This window comes from Perissodus microlepis, chromosome 8 (assembly GCF_051167445.1).
Source record: "Perissodus microlepis isolate ML-2025 ecotype Zambia chromosome 8, ASM5116744v1, whole genome shotgun sequence".
Lineage (NCBI taxonomy): Eukaryota > Metazoa > Chordata > Actinopteri > Cichliformes > Cichlidae > Perissodus > Perissodus microlepis.
Window position 1 is genome coordinate 1,019,342 of NC_140468.1, and position 19,660 is coordinate 1,039,001.

The window sequence follows — 19,660 nt, forward strand, 5'->3', positions numbered from 1 at the left end:
GGAATTAGAACAAGGTGGAGGAGATTGGGAGGAAGTGGAGCGGGGTCAGTGAGGATCATAGTGCAGAGTCAATCGCTGCACACCTCCAAACGTCAACATTGCGTACAGAGCTTTAGGAAATATGTTTCCATGGCGAACAGCTGCATGCAAGCCTTACATCACCAAGCATCGATGCGTGAAGCACGCCGAGCTCTAGAGACGTGTTGTCTGGAGCGACCAATCACGCTTCTCCGATGGAGGAGTCTGCGTTTGGTGGTTGCTAGGACAACAGCACAGTGTGACCTCACAAAGGTTCTTCTGAAAGAATGATCAAAAATTCCCATAAACACTCCGAAGCCTGTGGAAGTCCTTCCCAGAAACGCTGAAGCTGGTGGGCTGACATCGTATTAAACCCCTTGGATCACGAGTGGGAAGTTCATGTGTGGGTGAAGTCAGGCGAGCAATTACTCTTAATAATATAATGTCTCTGCGCCGCAAAGTTTCATGGCTTTACAGGTACAAAGACGTGTCAAAACCCTGAAGACGCTGGAGCACAGTGAGTTATTCCTGTTTGTTGTCCATCCTCAGGTATCTTCAGGGTAAACCAGAGGAGGCGCTGTCGCTACTCACTGAGTCAGAGGAGAAGACGAGGGAGTGTTACGGACGGGAGAGCGAGCCGCGGCTCATTGTGACGTACGGAGACCTGGCTTGGCTGAAATACCACACCGAAGACTACGTACAGTCCCAGACTTACTGTCATAGAGTCGAGGATATACTGGCATGTATACACCCTCAGAAACACGACTGGTTTAACCTGTTTCTAAACACTTTTTTAACACCCACACATAAACGCTGTTATGGATCTAGAGGCGCTGACTATAATAATAACCTTTACATCTAAAGAACCCCTGCCTTTAGCCTTCATGGCTGTTATAATATCCAGACATTGATATGTTCATAAAGACTGTCACCGAAACACAAACTTCATCTCTCTTACAAACATTGTACGTACAGCTTGCGCTGCCACTGAACGAAAACAGGTCGGACGTTCGAAGGATTTGATTTTGGTTTTCTTTGACACTCAAAACTTATAATAGTCAGCTGTGGAGTGGACGATCACTGAACACATGTTCAAAACATCATTTCATCATTTCTGGAGTGTCAGGGTATCCATGAACAGCTGCTCCAGATGTTTCTGCTCCAGAAACTGAATGAAAATAGTTTTAATGTTAGATTTTATTTTTTGCATGACATGATGATGAAACATTTCTCCCACTGAAAACGTCCAGATGAACAGAATCAACTTTTCTGGGGTTTAACTTTAATCTTGGTCAAACCGATTTACTCAGAAGCAAAAACAAAGAAGAAAACAAAAGACAACAAAAAAGCTGAAATAATCCAAACACAAAGATTTAGAAATCATCAAAATGAAAACAAAGTGCTAGGAGTCAGGCGTTCTCACTGGCTCTAGTGAGCCTCAACCTCCGGTCACCTGACAGTTGGTGCTCCATCGGAGCAAAAAGGTGCTGTGTTGATAAATGCAGCAGATATTTGATGTTTACAAATCGACTGTTTATTCTGTGTCACAGAAGCAGTCATATTTCAAACGTTACTCGCTGCTCTTCTCCGATGCTGCCGCTAAGTTTTGGACAAAATGCATTCTGGGATATTTGGCTGTGTCAGGCCCACACAAGTCACAACGTTGCCTGCTCGAGGGAATGGGCGGAGCGGGAATACATCGAGGCGCTTTGAGCGTACTTGACTTTGATGTTTGAACTGGAACAGTACAGCCACTGATGAGGTTTCACAACTCCACGAGAACACAAGTACACATATTGTGAAAGGGCCCTAGCTTTGCATAAACACTGGAAATCAGCCAAGACTGACAACACCTAAACCTCCATGTTAGTTTAATATAAAGAGAAATGTGACATCTCCATGTTAGACCTGTTATTGGACCACAGAGTGTGCAGCCATCAGGTTACCTGAGGTGTTTCTACAGGATCCAAACCTGCAATCACTCACTTACATGAAGACCCTGTTATAGCGCACACTGCCAAACAAAACAAGAGAATTTCAAAAGTGTTGCATGATTCCTTTCTGGACCATATGTATGGATATCAGACCATCTTTTCAGTTTAGCAACCAAACACTTCAGGATATTTCTGTGACAACTATAACATTTGAAACATAAACTGCATATAACGAATGAGACAAACTAGACTAGTTCGTGCATTTGTGGCTTCTCGGCTGAAAAGTTGATAAATGTTCAGACACTGTCAAAGAATTAGCTGCAATCAAGTCTATTTCTGTTAAATATACTGTGACTCTGCAGGTGAAGCATCCGCCTGATTCTTCCACTGACCTCCATCCAGAAGTGTACGGGGAGAAGGGCTGGACCTTTCTTAAGTTCTCCAGTTCTTACTATGCCAAAGCTGAAGAATATTTCTGCAAAGCTTTGAAGCTGCAGCCTGATGACTGGGAGTGGAACACTGGCTATGCTATCGTCCTCTATCGCACAGAACAGGTACAATCTATCAGCCAATCAGCCTTTCGGTTTAGCATATAAGCAGTTATCCTGCTGAAGCAGACAGTCCTTAGGATTCTCCTGTATTAACCACTGTAGTCATTAACTTTGTAGCCGTGTTGTTGTTGATTCTTTGAGAGGTAACACCCATTAAATAAATTACATCCAGCAAACTTATGGAGCTCTTATCTTCAGAATGTTAATGATTGGTATCCCGAGGAATCACCAGCCACTAAACAGCTTCGTCGAGCCCTGGAAAAAAATCCAGATGATGGCGTTTTGATGTCCCTGCTGGCTCTGAAGCTGGTCCACGACATGAACAAACACACAGAGGCTAAAGGTTTGGTGAAGAAGGCCCTGGAAGTCGGACAGGACGACACTCAAGTCACCCGCTACGTAGCAAAATATCTCCGCAACCAGGTAAAACATCTGTAGCTTATAGGAAAAACATACTGGTCTTGATGGTGAATCAAGGGACTCGAGATAAAATATTGGTTTTATGCTTCTAACGTCTCGTCTCTCCAACGTTACCGTGACTCGTCCCTGTTCTAGGATCAGCTGGATGAGTCTATCGATCTGCTGAAGAGTATGCTGGAGAAGAAAAGCCAGTCATCTTTCATTCATCACCAGCTTGCTCTGTGTTATGAGAAGAAGAAGATTAAGCTGCTTGGGAAAAGAGTCCGACCAGAGTCAGGTACTGCACTGTACTCTGTTTATACTCTCATCAGCAGGTAGGACCTGGTATAAAGTTAAAACTCCTTCCAGTCGGGTAAGTATTTGGACAGAGATACCATCTTTATTATTGTGCCTCTGCACACCACAGCAGGTCTCAAATAAAGCAATCAACATGTGAATACATTTTCAGGTTTAATCCAGTCTTTAAGTCTGACATCATTAGCTGTTTCTGGGCCCAAACTATGCTTCAGGACACTGCGGCTTCACTAAGAGTTACAAACGGTCTAAATTCTTTCATCTTTAATAAAATGTGCTGCTGCTTTACCAGGTGTAACAATTAAGTTTAACATCCAGGCATCCATGAGAAACAGGATTTATGATGTTTAACGGAGTTAGAAGTTAGCAGGAAGTTAGCTCGCTAGTGTCCCGAATTCTCTGATGTTGTGCTGAGAACAAACAACCAAGACTCAGAGCAGGTCCAGTCAATCAACAATTATTTATTAAGCATACATGTATGGGAGATTTACACAATAACACCTTCTGTGTCGATCTCAAAAAGGAAGCCCTTCGATATACAGTTTTATATGTTGGTGTTCACGACCCCTCATGCGTAAGCAGATAACATAACATGCATCAATTGACCCTGTGCACGAGAAAATGCTAACTTCCTGGTTTGAGACCGGATGTGGGGTTGTACATTTCCGGTAGCTTTACTTTGCGGTCAATCGCTACTGCGAAGATATCCTCCAAAATCATGTCCAAAACTCGAAAACGGAAAGATCGCGTTAAGTTACAAAGAGCAGAAGGTGGGAACACTCACCGCTGTTGTGTCATAAAAAATCTAATGATCAATTTTGACGTTTAAAGCGTTTCGATCGATCAGTTGTTTACATCACTCAACACAAGCAGAACTGCATCACTGCAGCAGAAGACACATCGTCCACATTCAGAAGCACATCTCTGTATAGTGACTGGTCTTATGATTTAAACAGGCAAATGTTCAGCATTCAAACTACAGGTGAAGAATAGTCAAACCAGATGTTTCCCCGTTATGTCGAGATCAGCTAGTCAAGTACACACCTACACAGCATGTTAACAAACCCGTGAAAAAAGCCACACAAAAAATGAATGATTGCTGGTAAGGGTTTCTATACATTAGTATGTACGAAGGGTATGTTGTGACTTACCTTCAAAATTACAGCGGCCCCTCGCTATAACACGGTTCACCTTTCACCTCGCTGTTTCACAGATTTTTTAGTGCAAGTTTTCCTCCGGGACGTCTCTCCTGTACAGTACAGAATTGCTGCATCGATCGCTAGCAGTGTGACTCTGCAGTGCAGTACTGTATGTCCACGATGTCCACGAAATGTTTTGCACCGTCAAAAATAAAATTGGCTACTTGATTTCACCTATCGCTGGTTATTTTTAGAACATAACATCCACGATAAACGAGGGACAGCTGAGAAATATAACATTTGAATCCTTTTCTCTTTTGCTCTGAGGCGCAGGGGGAAAATATCGACAAGTCGATGAACATCATTTACAGATATATTGGGTAAATGCCCGAGACATCTATAGAAATGTAAATCGCCGCTTGATTCATTCATTTGCTTAACTTGTTTTGGACCGTAAACCAGGCGCGAATAGGACACCGGAAACAAAGCTCCCCACAGGAGTTTCCGCACCGGAAGTAGCATATGCTAACGTGCACATAGTCAATTATGGTTAGTAACAGTTAAATGCAACTCCTTTTTTGGTAATCTATAACACTTAGAAAGGTGTCTCAATTGCCTTTCACCTCAGCTGCTTCCTGTTGTTCTCGTTAGGGGGCCCATGATTGTATATAGCACATCCTGAGTACATCCTGTTATAACCGTGGCTGTGCAGGCACATATGCAGTTACAAGCGAAACACTTCTAAGGCTCTATGCTGTGCATGCTCATTAGCTTCTGGATTAATATGTCACTAATTAAAGCACTACCACCTAATATATTTCCCACACCAGTTTCCACCTAAACATGATATAGCATGTTCTGACTGAGAGATTTCTGACAAATTCAAACGCACAGCTCACTTCCAACATGGTATAATAGCTGGTATATAATGATGTGCTACGTGATCGCTAGCGACACAGCTATGTTAGCATAGCATAAACAGTGAAGCTGGAGGATGAAAGCTAACTTTTTTCCACTTGATAAAAGTTAACGTGAAGGTTCCTGATGGTTAGAGACAAACTTCAGTCAGGAGAACAACTGAGATAATTCATCCACAATACGAGGTTAGTCATTAATATACTGCTGCATGGGCTGTAGTTACATCATAAGGGTTTAAAATGAACAGTGGTAATAAAAACAGAGAGAGGCCGACAGTGATCACCGACTGATTTTAGGGGCTTCTTCAGATTAAATAGAACAAGATACAAAATATTAAAACATGTTAAAAACACAACAGCCTTAAACACAGAGGAGTTTGGACCGGAGCAGTGTTCATACGTCATCACTCAAAGACTGGACACAAGGGGGTGTTTAATATTTCAGCCAGTAACACCTGTTTTTATCCAATAGAGGTGCAGCATTGGAGACGTCTTTGTATTCAGCATCTGGAGGAATCAGTGAGGCTCAAGAAGGGTTTCAATGCTGCAAAAGCTCTGCTGGCTCTGCAGTACGCACAGAACTTTGAAAGAAGGTCTGTTTACCTGTCAGTTTGTTTCCAATGAAATATTCTCAGTGTTGGTTTTATGTTTATTTAAAAAAGCTGGTAGTAATGACACAGGTAGAAGAACGGTTGGACTAAACCTGACCAACGTGATCACTTATGGAATAAAACAGTGTTGAATCATATTACCAAAGCTGGAAACAAATGTGTGAAGGAAACTTTGACCCCTGTGGTCACACCAACATTATGTCAGATTGGACAGTTTTACTCGACTGTATTGATGTTTCTACAGACAGTCATCAGATCGTTGCTTCAGAGCTCAGCAGATGTTTGATGATGTGCTGCAGACATTAGAGGATGAACCTCCAGGCATCCGTCAGTACATCTACCGGTATTATGCAGAGTTCTGCTTCTATCACACCAATCAGAAAGACCTCGGACTCACCTATTACAAAAAGGTACGGATCGTCCAAAACTGCATTCAGACTGCAGGTGTGCATGCCAGGTGCATACGCCAGGTGCAACCAGTATTAGCGAACAGGCCTCTGAGGCAGACGGACATTTGGAAAGTCGAGCTGTGGACAGTTAACCGTCTGCTAACGTGTCCTGTGCTGCATCCAACAGGCTCTGGAGTTCTGCATCAACACATCACATTGGAAGCACTGTGTGAAGGTTGGCCAGCTTCTCACTCTGCTTTATGCAAAACTAATGCAAACTCAACCTGATCTTAGTAAACAGGAAGTAACCTTCAGGTATTCTTTTGCAGAAACTGACGACGATAGCTGAGGGACGCCTCGAAAAGAATCCCAGAGACGCCGCGTCCTATGGCATCCGGGAAGCAGTGGCCAGAGCTGAGGGCAATCGGAGCAAGGCTGTGGGAAATTATGAGCGCGCTCTGGAATTAGACGCCAACAACCACGAGTATCTGTCAGCCCTGTTGGAGCAGCGCCTGGATCTGACCGCACACAGGGAAGAGAAAGACCGCCCGGAGGAGAAGCTTCCAGAGGCCGTGTGAAAAAGTTTGTACCAGGAAGGCCACCGTTTGAACGAGGTTCCAGAACCACAGCTCAGAAATGCTCGGCTACGTCACATCACACCTGGGAACCGCTACATCGATCACTACGGCCATCTTCTTCTGTTTCTCTACCACCACTATGTCCAGTTGGTTAGCCACCACCTGTTTGTCCGTCTGTATCGGGAAGTCCCACAGGATCTTAGCTCGGTCATTCTCCACCACCTCCCATGTTGACCTCGGGGCTTCCAGATGTTTCTGTATACTATGCTGGCCATTTGGCTATGGCGTTCCATGTATGCCCTGCATGCTAGCATCTTGTCTCTGGGTCATCTTTACACAGCCTGCACCTGGGGTCTTACCTGGTGTGACAGACCCCAGCCTCTAAAAAATAAAAGCAGCTGAAATGTTAAAGAAGAGTTTTTCTGGTCTTTATTTTTAATATCTGACATTTAAACAGCACAGTCATGGCAATCAAACTGGGCACTCCGCATCGACTCACCAGGTTGCCCAACATCACAACTCTTCACATCAACATGATGAAAACAGTCCAACTCCACCCCTGAAGACACTTTGGGCTTTTATTTTGAAGGTCTGCCTATCAGGTTGCAGCTGTACTTCCTCTCCTGATGGCCATAAAATGTTGTTTTATTTTATGTGTGTGTGTGTGTGTGTGTGTGTGTGTGTGTGTCAGTGCTGGGTGGTTTTGTGTGTGTGCGCTGCAGTAAAGTCCAGCTGTGTGTCCTCGGCGGCGGTCAGGGCGCACTCGATTCTTCTCTGCAACTCGGCGTCAAGCAGCGTCGCTCCGACCACAAAATGATCCTGACACAAAGCAAAGCGAAGCGATAGTCGGTCATCATGACTCACTAAACTTTAAAATATTTTAGTTTGACTTTCAAACCTTCTTCTTGAGGCTTGGTGATGCTACAGGGGGGTTAAAGGTCATATCTTTGATGCTGTAATCGTCAAACAGCTCCACAGATGACCTGCAGGGGGCAACGTTCACACTTCAGAAAAACTAAACTTTTAAAGGAGCAGTACACCGTTTTCACTGATCCTCACACAGGCCGAGCTTTCTGATTAAACACAGGTGATGTGTGTGTGTGTGTACCTGCGACTCAGCTCCACACTGAGCGCCGCCGAGCCTTCAGAGGGAGCGCCCTGACTCAGGTGGACTGCAAACCGCCGCACGACCGGGTGGTAATGTCTCTGAAAGAGCACAAACACCGCGCAGCTACATTCAGAAACACGTGGGGCCATGTGTGCACCTGCATACCTGTGTGTGTGTGTCTGCAGTGTGTGTATACCTGCAGTGTGTGTAGCTCCCACAGTGCTGTGTTCTGAGCGTTGCAGTGTTCAGGTTCGTCGAGCTCCGGCAGGTAGAACCCACTGCCCTGAATCTCGTTGTCCAGCAGGAAGTCACACTTTGGGAAGGACTGAGAAAGACACACACACACACACACACACACACACACACACACACACACACACACACACACAAAATACACACGTCAAACTTCTACCTGTACAACTACTTGAATTACTGAGCAGCTGTTAGGTAACCACACCTCTTTTCAAGTGACTGAATTCAGAATTTTATATAGCAACAAATCACGACAACAGTCACGTCGAGGTGCTTCATGTTGTAATGTAAAGAGCGTACACTAACACAAAGAAAACCCCTGAAATCACGATCGATGAGTAAGCACTCTGCCGACAGTGGGACCGGGGCGGGGAGGAGTTCTGCTCAGGGAGGGTCGGAAGACAGGATGTCAACACACACGTTCAGACTCACATGCATCGTGGCTCGGTTGGCGGCAAGAATTCCCACGCTGGCGTTGGGCATTACGTGCAGACTGATCGTGCTCAGCCTTTTGACAAACGCCATCGCCCTCTGTAGGGTCACCTGCTTCCTGCGGCGGGTCAGCATTGCGTCCAGACACCGCAGTACAATGATGGCGTCATCACTGGGCGCCCCTGAGGGATTCAAAGCGTGGCTGTTAAAACAATCATGTGACGTCATACTGCCGGTTCAAAGTGAGGCTAACTGACCTGCGTGGAGCCTGGGCAGCAGTTTATATAACTGAGAGTAAAAGTTGAGCGGGTCGATGTTCAGGACGTCACCTGATACACAAACAAACTTTATTGATCCAGGAAACTCAACAGGAAGTGACATCATGTGCAGGAAACACACCTGACTTTTCAAAGAGTTTTTAAAAATAATTTATTGGTCTATCTCAGTGAGAATAAACTGTAGCCAGTGCTATTGCTGAGCAGTGCTGCACATGTGCCTCTGTGAGCCTAACACATATGTTTGTCTATGTCACTGGGAGGGGACCCTTACATTCTATATTCCCAGGACTACAATCCAAGTCTGAACCTTTAAAACAACTCGTTATTGCAGCTTATTTAAATAAACATCCCAGTGTTTTCCACAAATGTCTCGACATTGATACACAAAGAAGGTCCTGACTTCTTGTGATCATATAACAAAAATATTTAAAATGGCCTCAAAGGTCTTCATCAGACTAAGGTCTTCACAAGTCAGATATACGAGCACACACACAGAGTCTGACCTTGTCCTGACAGGATGGTGAAGACGGTCTGGATGCAGTGCAGCGTCTCCTTATTGGACAAATCCTGCAGGTATAAATAAAGAAACAAAAATAAATAAAGAACTATTTGTGACACCAAACTAGCAGGTGACTCTGCAGGGGGCGGGGTCAAATATGAACACTCACTCCTGCTTGGATGAGGTCCTGCAGCACGTTGAGCAGGTCATCAAAGAACTCCAGGTTGATGAGGTGAGCAAAACTGACAGGAAATGACATCATATTCAGCACTATAGTAGTATTACAGATTGTGTGTGTGTGTGTGTGTGTGTGTGTGTGTGTGTGCGTACTTGGCGAGCCCCTCCAGAACTGCAGGGAGAAGAACTGATTTCTGAGCCTTCTTCAGAATCCTGAAGTAAATGAGGAAGACGATGTTCAGCGTCTCTGTGTGCTGGAGAGGAAGAGCAGAGGGGTGAGGAGGAGGAGGAGGAGTGTCCTTCCTCTCACCGTACACGCTCGTGACCTTTCAACTCACCAGCTTGATCTTCTTGTCTGTGCTCTCTGAGGCTTCGGCTTCCAGCAGCTCCTTCTCCAGCTTCTCCTCAGCCTTCTTCCACTACACACACACACACACACACACACACAGGTTGGTGTCTCTCACTGCCCCCTGCTGGACGGACTGAGAAACCCCTGAGCATCGGCTCATCACAGAGGAAGTTTTTAATGCTTCTTATATTAATTCTCACAGACTTTTGTGAATTAGCACGAACATGTAGAAACATTTTATTCTGACTCACATGTTCTTCTCGTGTCTTTGTTACTTTGCTAATATTTCCTCAGGTTATTGTAAGAATTGTTTTTTATATTTTGCCCCAGTTAATATTTTATTAACTTTTCATTGATACATTCTCTTATTCTCACATTATTATGTTTGGAGTTTATTATTTTAAATTAAAATTTTTACACGTTTCGCTCATATTTGGATTCTTTTTTACCTTGTGATCATTAGCAGATCATCTCTTTGTGCTGATGTTTCTGGCACAAACGTTTGAACGAACACGTGTTCCTGTTTCTAAAGCCTGAGTTTCTCTCACTGTTGTCTGCTGCTGCAGCTCCAGCCCTTAAAATGAACGAGGCCTCGTTAACGGGGCTGTCGGGGGCGGAGCCGACCGCTGAAACAACCAATAAGGACTCGGGTGCGAGGGTTTACCTTCCTCTGCATCCTCGACAGGTTCTTCTTCCTCTCCTTGTTGGTCATGAACTTCTTCTTTGGTGCCGCAGCCTCGATGTCCTTCTTCATCTCCACCTCTTTAATCCTCAGACTCAGCAGCGTCCGCAGCAGCTGGAGGGGGCGGAGTTAACAGCGTCTGATTAATAATTTATCAACAGAGTCTTCTCGGAGTGGGCGTGGCCTGGATACGTTTCGTTCGTTACCTCGGGTCGGACGTTGTAGTTCAGGCTCTTCACGAGGCCGGAGATAACTCGCACCGTGGCCAGCGAGGCCCCGCCCGCTCTGTCCTGCTGGAAGAGCTTCCTGAACGCGTCACAGCACATGCCGGACACCTGAAACACAAAGAGCACGTGAAGGCGTCGCACAATGCTGGGCTGGGCTGCGGCGCCCGTGAGACTCACCTTCTTGGTGGAGTCGTTCATCAGCGGCGCCAGGACGACCACAATGTTGTTGTGGAAGTTGAAGTGAGGCAGAGCGACGAGCAGCTCGCACAGGCAGCGGACGGCGACCTCGGCCAGCCCGCCGTACGCCTGCAGCGCCACCGCCTGACTGCGCTTCTTCTTCTTCTGCTTCCAGTCTGTGGGCGGAGATGAGCGGTCAGGGCGCCGTGAGGTGTGCGGGTGTCAGTGTGTGGCTGTTGCTATGGTGATGGTGGCGTACCTTTGACAGTCTGCTCCAGGTCCTCCAGGTAGAACTTGTACTGACTCACCAAACCCTCCTCGAACTCTCGGAGCACCTGCGTCTCCTTCTTCACCTGGAAGACGGCGAGCGGCAGAAGCAGCAGGTTAAAACGTGGCGACTGTGGCGACCTGCCGCCAGGCGCTTCCTCTACAAACAAACTCACAAACGCACCTTAGCGGTCTTCTCCGCCGAGGTCAGAGGTCGGATCCTGTAGGTGGGGGCGATGTCTTTGAAGACCTCCATCAAAGAAACCATCACCAGCTTTCTGACCGTCACCGCCACGCTGGGGTCGGCCTCCATCAGCATCCCCCGCAGCTCCTTCACGCGCTTTATCTGTCACACACGACGTCACGTTAAACACACACATACACGCCACGAGCCTGATCCCAGAGCGGCGCCCGGCCTTACGCTGCCGATGGGGTCCGACACGATGGCAGACGCCAGGCCGGCGATGGTCAGCTTCCTCTCGTTAAGCTTCTGATTCCTGAGCCGCTCTCTCTGCGCCGGCGTCATCTCCTGGCAGCTCGGTGGCTCCGCCTCTGCAAGGAGGACACGTGACAGATGAGAGGACGCCTCAGCCTCGTCACGGAGGCGTTTACCCCGCCGTGCCTGCGGAGTTTAATTCTTATTCCAAAAGTTCTGATTGCTTTTCATACCTGTGTCGACGTCATCAGGCTCCTCCTCCTGCTCCTCCTCCTGCTCCTCCTCCTCCGGCTGCTTCTCCACCACTGAAAGAACAGAGGGAGACGTTTCGACACAGCCACAGAGAACCAATCAGATCGATCAGGGATCAACGCAGCACGCCGTACCCCTCTCGACGCTCTGTGGGATCACGCCCGTCTTGTCTTTGATCGGCAGCAGGTGGATCACTTCCTTTTCCTCCGTCCTCGCCATCTTCCTGGGAACCTTCTCGTAGCTGCGAGCTACGTCCGATTTCCGCTTCTTCGCGCCATGCACCGGCCCGCTGAGACGCCCCGCCGCACCACACAAACGCACCTCAGTCACTGCGCATCACACCTGCTTCTGTATCTAAGTATGGTTTGGGTGTGTGTTGGAGTTACCATGACGACAGGTCCCTAGTGATGAAGGACGCCTGGCGAGCCATGGCGGTCATCTGCTGCAGGTCGTCCTGCTCCATCATGTCTGTGGGTAGGCTCTCCAGAAACTCCTCCTCCTCCTCCTCCTCCTCTGTACGAGCAGGAGCAGGGTCAGACAGTTCTGGTCTCTGATTGGTTTACAGCAGACGTTAGTAATCACGTGATCGTTTGCCGCTCACCTGGTCTCTTCCTGTACGTCTCCAGGGGGCGGGGCGTTTCGCCGACGGCGCCCTTCACCGCCTGCCTCAGCCTTTTCTGCTCCTTGCGCTGCTTCTTGGCGACGTTCTGCTGCTTCAGCTGGCGGTTCTTCAGCTTGTTCTCCAGCTTCACGCCGCTCGTCTTCAGCAGGCGGCGAAACGTCGGCCGCCGCTTCTTCGAGCGAGGCTGCGGAGCGTCAGAGGAAAGAAGGAGAGGTGTTCAGCAATGATGTCACGGTCCATGCAGGCTCTGGCTTGGATCCTGTGAACACCTGACGCGGTGTGACCGACTCTAAACCCACCAATCAGAGACAAACTCAGCGTCGAGCTGCTGATTTACTGGACTCACTGTGGGCGTGGCGCTCAGACGCCTCAATACTACCTCGCACTACACAGTACTACCTCACACTACACAGTACTACCTCACACTACACAGTACTACCTCGCACTACACAGTACTACCTCGCACTACCTCTCACTACACAGTACTACCTCTCACTACACAGTACTACCTCATACTGCCTGGTACTACAGGAAACTACATGTGCTACGTAGCTGGGTGGATGATGAGGTGTGTTTCTTTCCTGAGTGGGGACACAGAGTGGCTGACTCCGGGCAGACCATCAGACACTGAATCCTTCCACGTGACCGTTTGTGATGTTGTCAGTCGTAAAGCAGCAGCGGGCTCTGATGAAGGCGCCACCACCGTGTGTGCTCGGACCACACTCCGTTCAATGCTCCGTTATTTTGGGGCTCTGCTATCCTTCTGAACACCCGGGAGCTGTTTTAAAATAAGTCTGACTCTAAAATCGTGGGGTTTTTCTGTGGACTCAGGCTGTGAGGACACAGACGCTTTGAGCATGTTTGTTCTCTCAGACCAGACTCCGTTAATTAAACGGCGGATTTAAGCCTCTCACTCACCGGGCCCATGGCTGCAGGACGTTCCGGTGTCTCCGATGTGTCAGGCCGGACAACAGTCGTTCCCGCTCGGTCACTTTGGTTCGGAGTGTCGGAGTGTTTTGGTGCCGAGACACGGGTTGCCTCCACACGTTGCTCTCCACAGACCCGGAAACAGAAAAGTAACAGCCCTTCTGTGACGAGAGGACAGCGCCCCCAGCGGCCGGAGGACAGGACCAGTTTTTTCCAAGAGCACCTGGCTGCAGCCACTGTGGAGCGCCACAGTAACCGGATACACGTGACCTCCACACTAACCGGAAACACGTGACCTCCACAGTAACCGGAAACACGTAACTTCAGTTAAATCGACTTTGACAGCGAAAACTAAATTGCGTTTTTGTTACTATTGATGCTGCTGAGAAATAAAAATGGTTTTAAGTGGGGTTTTTTTAACACTCTGGGTTTGTTCAAAAAAATTCACCATCCCCTAAATTGTTCGTGGCCAAAAGTGTACAGTGGTCCCTCGCTATAACGCGGCGCACCTTCCGCGACACTTGCTGTTTCGCTGATTTATTTATTTTTTACAGTACATCGTGTTGTGCGTTCTGATTGCTGTAGACCATTGTCAATCAATCTAGTGCAGTGTCTCCTGTACAGGAGCGGTCCCTAATAGGCCCACGGACCGGTACCGGTCCGTGAGTCCTTTGGTATCGTTCCGCGAGAGTTGATCCTCCGGTGTGAAATGTATGGTTGTAGTTGTGTCTCTTATTTTGAAAGAACTATTTACGCGTTACCATAGCGACCAGAGAGCATTAAGAAGCAGAGAGGAGGATGTCACTGTCATTGTTGTTGGCGCACAGCTCAAGTCACGTTTATTATTATATTTACAAAATACCACAGTTTCTTTTTTTTATTCTTTTGTTGTATTTATCCGCGACACCTTAAAGGTCGTTCCCTGAAAATATTGTGTGACATTAAAGTGGTCTGTGGTGCAAAAAAGGTTGGGGACTCCTGCTGTACAGTACAGAATGCGTTTAGCTTGTCGAATTTACATAAATCTTCGATCGCTAGCAGTGTAACTCTGAAGTGCTGTACTGTATGTTTGTAAGTTTTCTCCCAAACAAACACAACAATGCCGACGAAACGTTTTGCACCCTCAAATGCACCTTTTGGTTTCATTCCATAATACTGGACTTATGTTTCTACGAAGGTTTGAACTCTAAGAGTGTTTAAACAAAAGAGAAAAGTGTGAAAATGTTCATGCCTGTCTGAGAAAAGTGTATAAAGCATGTAGTGAGGGGTTTTACAGTCTTAACATCTATAATAATTGTAAAAAATAAAGTTGGCTACTTCATGGATTTCACCTACCGCGGGTTATTTTTAGAACGTAACACCAGCGATAAACGAGGGACTGCTGTATTATTAATAGTAGTGTCTGGGACATCTAATTGATTAACATCAACATTGATTATTATGCACTATTATTTTTGTTCAAGGAGAGCAAAAAATATAAAACTCTCTCTCAGCTTGTTTGTTGCCAAAAATGGCCACTTTTTGTGTATGTTCACAAAATGCTATAAAATGTATATTTCTTAAAACATTTATCTACTTTTACCGACGTGACTCTTTAAAATAGCACCAGTCCTTTTCATCAAAATCAAAATTGTATCTAAATTTTTTACTCTTTATAGCCAGTTAGGTTATATATTACCATTAACTTTTCAGATAAAACGGTGATAAAGTCCTAATGTTTTCATGAAACTTCCTTTTTTTCCCCATCTGAGCATCGGGGAAAAGGCTGTCTTGCAATTGTTGAGGTCACTAGTGTGTTCCCCATTTCTTCCAGGATCACTCTCTTTATAGGTTTTAGTGGACTCCTAGTACTGCGAAGTGGTTTCATGGTACAAAGGGATTGTATTCCAAGATCTGGGAGACTGTAGAAATGAGCAGTGATGCCCTTCCTACCATCTTTCCAGAAAAATAAGTGATCTGGAAGCTGTTAGGCTTACTTACAGCACCAGCACTTTCTGCACCTGCATAAACTCCAGGACACATTTACTAACGGTGTTTGTTGCTGTATGTGCTGCAGCTTTGAATTTTTTAATAATATATATTTTGTTAATATTTTGGCTATGGTGTCTTGTTATGAAATGTACAAGAGTACAAGTGTTTTTAGCATGTGCTTCAAAGCTAAGTTTGACTGGGAAACTCTAAGCTCAATAGTCTGTATCAACAGAAATTCACTGCAGCCTATGTAATATTTCATGCGTCATAATTTATTCTACTCTATCTTGCAAATACATATTTGTGTGGCAATGTCATGCACAACACACACAACTATTAGATCCTTAAGATCAAACCCGTGTCATTCTTTTGGTCCACTGCAGTGCAGTAGTCAAAAAAAAAAGAATAAGTGAAGTGTCCACAAATGGCCAGGATAGAGCCCAGAGTGTTAATGTTTAAAATGTATAAAAAATATTATTGATTACAATTCTTTACTGTTAATATCAACAATAAGCTTTTTATTTTGAAATTACAAGTTTAAAAAAAATGCTGTTACATTTACATTTAATGCTGTTACACTGTAATCCTTTATTATAAGTATGGACATGGAATCAAGTGAACAACATTTTGAAATAAGTTTAATTGGAATTTTGTACTATGCAAAAACAAAACAAAAAACAACAACAACGACATATTAAACAAACAAACAAACACAGCCAGTGCCTTCATTTGTCCATTACATGTCAAACATAGCACTGACCCTTAGTCCCTGCTCATCAGCACATGCTTTCAAAAAGAGCTCCATGTCCTCTGCAAACTGAAAAACAAAGAGGAACAAGTCCCTTGCTCCAGTGTCTTCTTCCTCTGACATGTCTCTTAAGACCCTCTGCTGGTCCCCTTGATTTAAGGACAGATATTTTGGCATTGTTACGTGTCCACGGAAAAGTGCCTTATTTTGGACAACCCACTGCACAGCAGGACGCAGATCTTCAACAACTGCTGGCTCCTGTGTCAGGCAAATGGGCATAAAAACATAGCTATTTCTCTGTTGCAGAACAGTTATTCAAATGTCACTAACCATGTAATTACACTACTGTTTAAAGTGAATACTGACCTGACTGACTTCCTGGAACTTGCGCTTTTTCAGTCTGAAAATGGGCACGTGTTGTCCTTCAAGCACAGCTTTGGCTTCCTCTCTCCAGTGTGCAAATAGCTTGCCAGAGCTTAACAGAAAATGTTGATATTGTTAAGGTGTGTAAACTTTGACACAACATAGAACAGAAGTCAAAATATAAATACCTCCTGAGATCAAAGGTCTCCATCAACAGCAAGCACCACCATTTACGCAAGTAGGGCATGTCTGACTGTAAAATATTAATATGAAACATATTTAACAACTTTCAAAAGATTCAAGACTCCATTGCTGTGAAAGTAAATAGAATACTTACTATAGTATAGTCAAATGAAGCATCCAGTGCCACATACAGAGCAGACTATTTGGAAGAAAAAATAAAAATGTCATTTTTTAGAAGCTTAAATTAGCTTCTGTATGAATCTCAAGAAGAGAAGAGAAAAATTACCATCAGCATGAAGATCCCACAGTCAACTCCATAGTCTTGGCTTGGAAAACCCTGTATTACATTGAAAATAAAGGCTCGTTAATAAAATCCCTTAAAAGAAGACTAGTGTAATTCATATTATTCACCATACACTTAAACTAGCACATACCTTCAAGTCAAAGCTCTTTTTTTCTGACCACTGCCCGGGAATGATCTTCACTTTTTATATGCACACTTAGATGCTCCTCAATCTTTGCCCTGACAGTAGGGCTGAAAGTGGGGCACAGAGGGCAGTGAAAGAGTCCTCTGCAACACGTGTTGCATTCCTGCAATTCTGGCTTTAAGCCCGAATTCCAGATTGATATGTGCATCTAAAACAGAGAGAGAAACAGATAAACACCATATACACATTTAAGTTAAGGTTTTAGCAGAAATAACAATTTACAGTTGGCATGTAATAGATTTGGGAAGAAAATTCTTGAAAAAAACCCACAAATATTTTACAAGACACTTTAATTTGTGAGATATGTTTCTATTGACATATAACAGTCAATCGAACAGGGGCTAACTAAAATCTGGGCAATAAAAAAGCTGTACAGAATAGAATAACGAATAGAAGTATTGATAAATATATAAATCTGTTTGTGACGAAATTTACAGTGTTGACGCTAACCAAAGGTGTCACAAGTACACACGTTCCTTACTACAGTTTAGATACCTCTGTTTAAAAAGCACTGACTCGACTTTTTAGTCAAGTGGAAGTAAGAAGTACGGGGTCTAAAATATAATTTATGTACAAAATTTTGAAGTAATCTTGCGTCCAAAGCACGCGGGCGGGGGGCTGATTTACAAATGTACGGATTACAAAGTACAGATACACGTGCTAAAATGTGAGAAGTAGAAGTATAAAGAAGTATACAGTAGGCACAAAAAAAGTACAGCAGTAAAGTAAAGATACCAGAAAATTCTACTTAAGTACAGTATTGAAGTATTCGTTATTTTGCATCTCTGACGCCAACAATAAATCATACTCTAATGCAAAATGTGTGTTTTGCTTCTTCTCGCCCACAGAAGCCGTTAATCCAGCTCTCTTACTTAAACCAGGCATATCTGTGTGTTTCTCTGCCATGGAGCTCGATGAAAAAACATTAAAATAAGAAGGAATGTTGTTGTAACGCAAAAAGTGGCAACATGATCATTGTAAGAAAACTAGACGATTCCTAGAATTATGAAATCACTAACGGCAAATTTATTTAAGAAAGACTCTGTCCCAACCTTTGCGATCAACTTGCAAGACTTCCACGGTATCCGTGCGTGTTTACGGCTACTGTGGAGGTCACGTGCTTCCGGCTACTGTGGAGGTCACGTGCTTCCGGCTACTGTGGAGGTCACGTGTATCCGGTTACTGTGGAGGTCACGTGTATCCGGTTACTGTGGAGCTCCACAGTGGCTGCAGCCAGACCCTTCTCGTTTTTTCTGCTGGACTGGAGCGCGCCTCAGACGGCCTATAGCTCTCCGTGAGGCCTCCACGGGGAGATTTATCGATGTTGCTTCAAACAGACTCAAGAGAAAAAGTGTGTGTGTGTAATCTGATTATTTTCCCTCGGATTCAGACTCCCCGAGGTCCTGCCATGCTTTCTGGGCGTGTTCTCTATGCACCTTCCAGGACCTTGAAACCTTCTTGAGGACCTGAGGTGGAGTAGTTCATGTGACACGGAACACGTGATGACTCCGCATTCAGTAGACTAACAGCTGGAGGGTTTTGTCATTGTCCATATTTTAAGGGAGTTTTCTTTACGATGGGAAAATGTTTTATTCTGTTTCTTTAAGTTCCCCAAGAAGAATGATAAATGTTTTTTTATGATAAATTTGTTAATACCTTTAGCTAAATCTTTTATCCATAAATGTAAGTTTACTAACAAAACACCATATTTCTGTCATTTTTTAAGGATGTGGAAATATACATACAATCAATATCAGACTCCACCAACAAAAAGGCTCTCAAAACAGTATATGTATGGGAATTTTTGCGTGTATTCTTATAATTGTTACTTTTTTCTATTTACCCCTGGCTTTGTGTGTTCATTTTGTTGTTTTGTATACTTCATCTGTTCGTGTGTTGTATACTCATTGTTTGTTAAATAAAGTTTAAAAAAACTTTATTTAAGGTGTCAGGCTGACACCTGAAGTTTACTAAAATACACTTTGTGAATGACCAGAAACGGATCAACGATCAGACTCCTGCTGTGGGCGTGAAACTGACCTGGGTGCAGTTTCTCTGCCCTCAGGTTCACGTGGCGCTCAGCTGGCCATCACGTAAAGGGGCGGGGCCTCCAACAGCTGACCAATCACATTGATTATTGTACCAACAGCTGACTTTATAAAGGAGGGCTAACCTGACATCAGACACACACTTGGTGGATCAGGGAGCTGTGGATGTGTGAAACAGCTGCTGTGCTAATAAAGTTTGAGTGTTTGAAGGCGTGCTGGTGTGAGGGACCAGCCTGATCACCATCACAACTGTATCAGTTCTTCCTCTGCGAGCTGGAGTTTCAGAGGAAAAACAGAAACAGAAATGTGAATTTTACTTTAAT

At 44.9% G+C, this 19,660-nt stretch overlaps 3 protein-coding genes across 4 annotated transcripts in view; 1 reads left to right on the forward strand and 2 right to left on the reverse strand.

The window, feature by feature from the left end:
• LOC146380986 (interferon-induced protein with tetratricopeptide repeats 5-like) overlaps nucleotides 1–7,251 on the forward strand; it is a 16,993-nt gene extending 9,742 nt beyond the window's left edge. Inside the window, exons 3-10 of the mRNA XM_084936944.1 lie at nucleotides 568–757; nucleotides 2,315–2,506; nucleotides 2,702–2,926; nucleotides 3,059–3,200; nucleotides 5,746–5,866; nucleotides 6,129–6,294; nucleotides 6,461–6,508; nucleotides 6,603–7,251. Coding sequence (XP_084793070.1) covers nucleotides 568–757; nucleotides 2,315–2,506; nucleotides 2,702–2,926; nucleotides 3,059–3,200; nucleotides 5,746–5,866; nucleotides 6,129–6,294; nucleotides 6,461–6,508; nucleotides 6,603–6,851 — 1,333 coding nt within the window. The 3' untranslated portion in view covers nucleotides 6,852–7,251. The remainder of the gene's footprint in view (nucleotides 1–567; nucleotides 758–2,314; nucleotides 2,507–2,701; nucleotides 2,927–3,058; nucleotides 3,201–5,745; nucleotides 5,867–6,128; nucleotides 6,295–6,460; nucleotides 6,509–6,602) is intronic.
• Nucleotides 7,252–7,512: 261 nt separating this feature from the next.
• Nucleotides 7,513–13,751, reverse strand: noc3l (NOC3-like DNA replication regulator). Its single transcript, XM_084936943.1, has 21 exons — nucleotides 13,528–13,751; nucleotides 12,589–12,793; nucleotides 12,374–12,500; nucleotides 12,122–12,276; nucleotides 11,969–12,040; nucleotides 11,721–11,851; nucleotides 11,484–11,645; nucleotides 11,292–11,385; nucleotides 11,033–11,208; nucleotides 10,835–10,963; nucleotides 10,611–10,742; nucleotides 9,936–10,016; nucleotides 9,751–9,851; nucleotides 9,590–9,662; nucleotides 9,425–9,488; nucleotides 8,901–8,972; nucleotides 8,644–8,825; nucleotides 8,156–8,284; nucleotides 7,960–8,057; nucleotides 7,750–7,834; nucleotides 7,513–7,670 (listed from the first exon to the last, which is right to left on the reverse strand). The coding sequence occupies exons 1-21, from the start codon at nucleotides 13,534–13,536 to the stop codon at nucleotides 7,539–7,541; spliced, it is 2,409 nt and encodes an 802-aa protein (XP_084793069.1). The 5' UTR covers nucleotides 13,537–13,751; the 3' UTR covers nucleotides 7,513–7,538.
• Nucleotides 13,752–16,128: 2,377 nt separating this feature from the next.
• On the reverse strand, nucleotides 16,129–18,432 carry LOC146380988 (uncharacterized). 2 transcript variants are annotated; one of them, XM_084936946.1, is made up of 7 exons: nucleotides 18,342–18,432; nucleotides 17,236–17,437; nucleotides 17,088–17,138; nucleotides 16,956–17,000; nucleotides 16,807–16,871; nucleotides 16,622–16,730; nucleotides 16,129–16,513 (listed from the first exon to the last, which is right to left on the reverse strand). In XM_084936946.1, the coding sequence occupies exons 3-7, from the start codon at nucleotides 17,094–17,096 to the stop codon at nucleotides 16,244–16,246; spliced, it is 498 nt and encodes a 165-aa protein (XP_084793072.1). In that variant the 5' UTR covers nucleotides 17,097–17,138; nucleotides 17,236–17,437; nucleotides 18,342–18,432; the 3' UTR covers nucleotides 16,129–16,243. The 2 variants fall into 2 exon arrangements, with proteins under 2 accessions (XP_084793072.1, XP_084793073.1); XM_084936947.1 differs by lacking the exon at nucleotides 18,342–18,432 and having other exon boundaries at nucleotides 17,236–17,850.
• Between the last annotated feature and the right edge of the window lie 1,228 nt (nucleotides 18,433–19,660).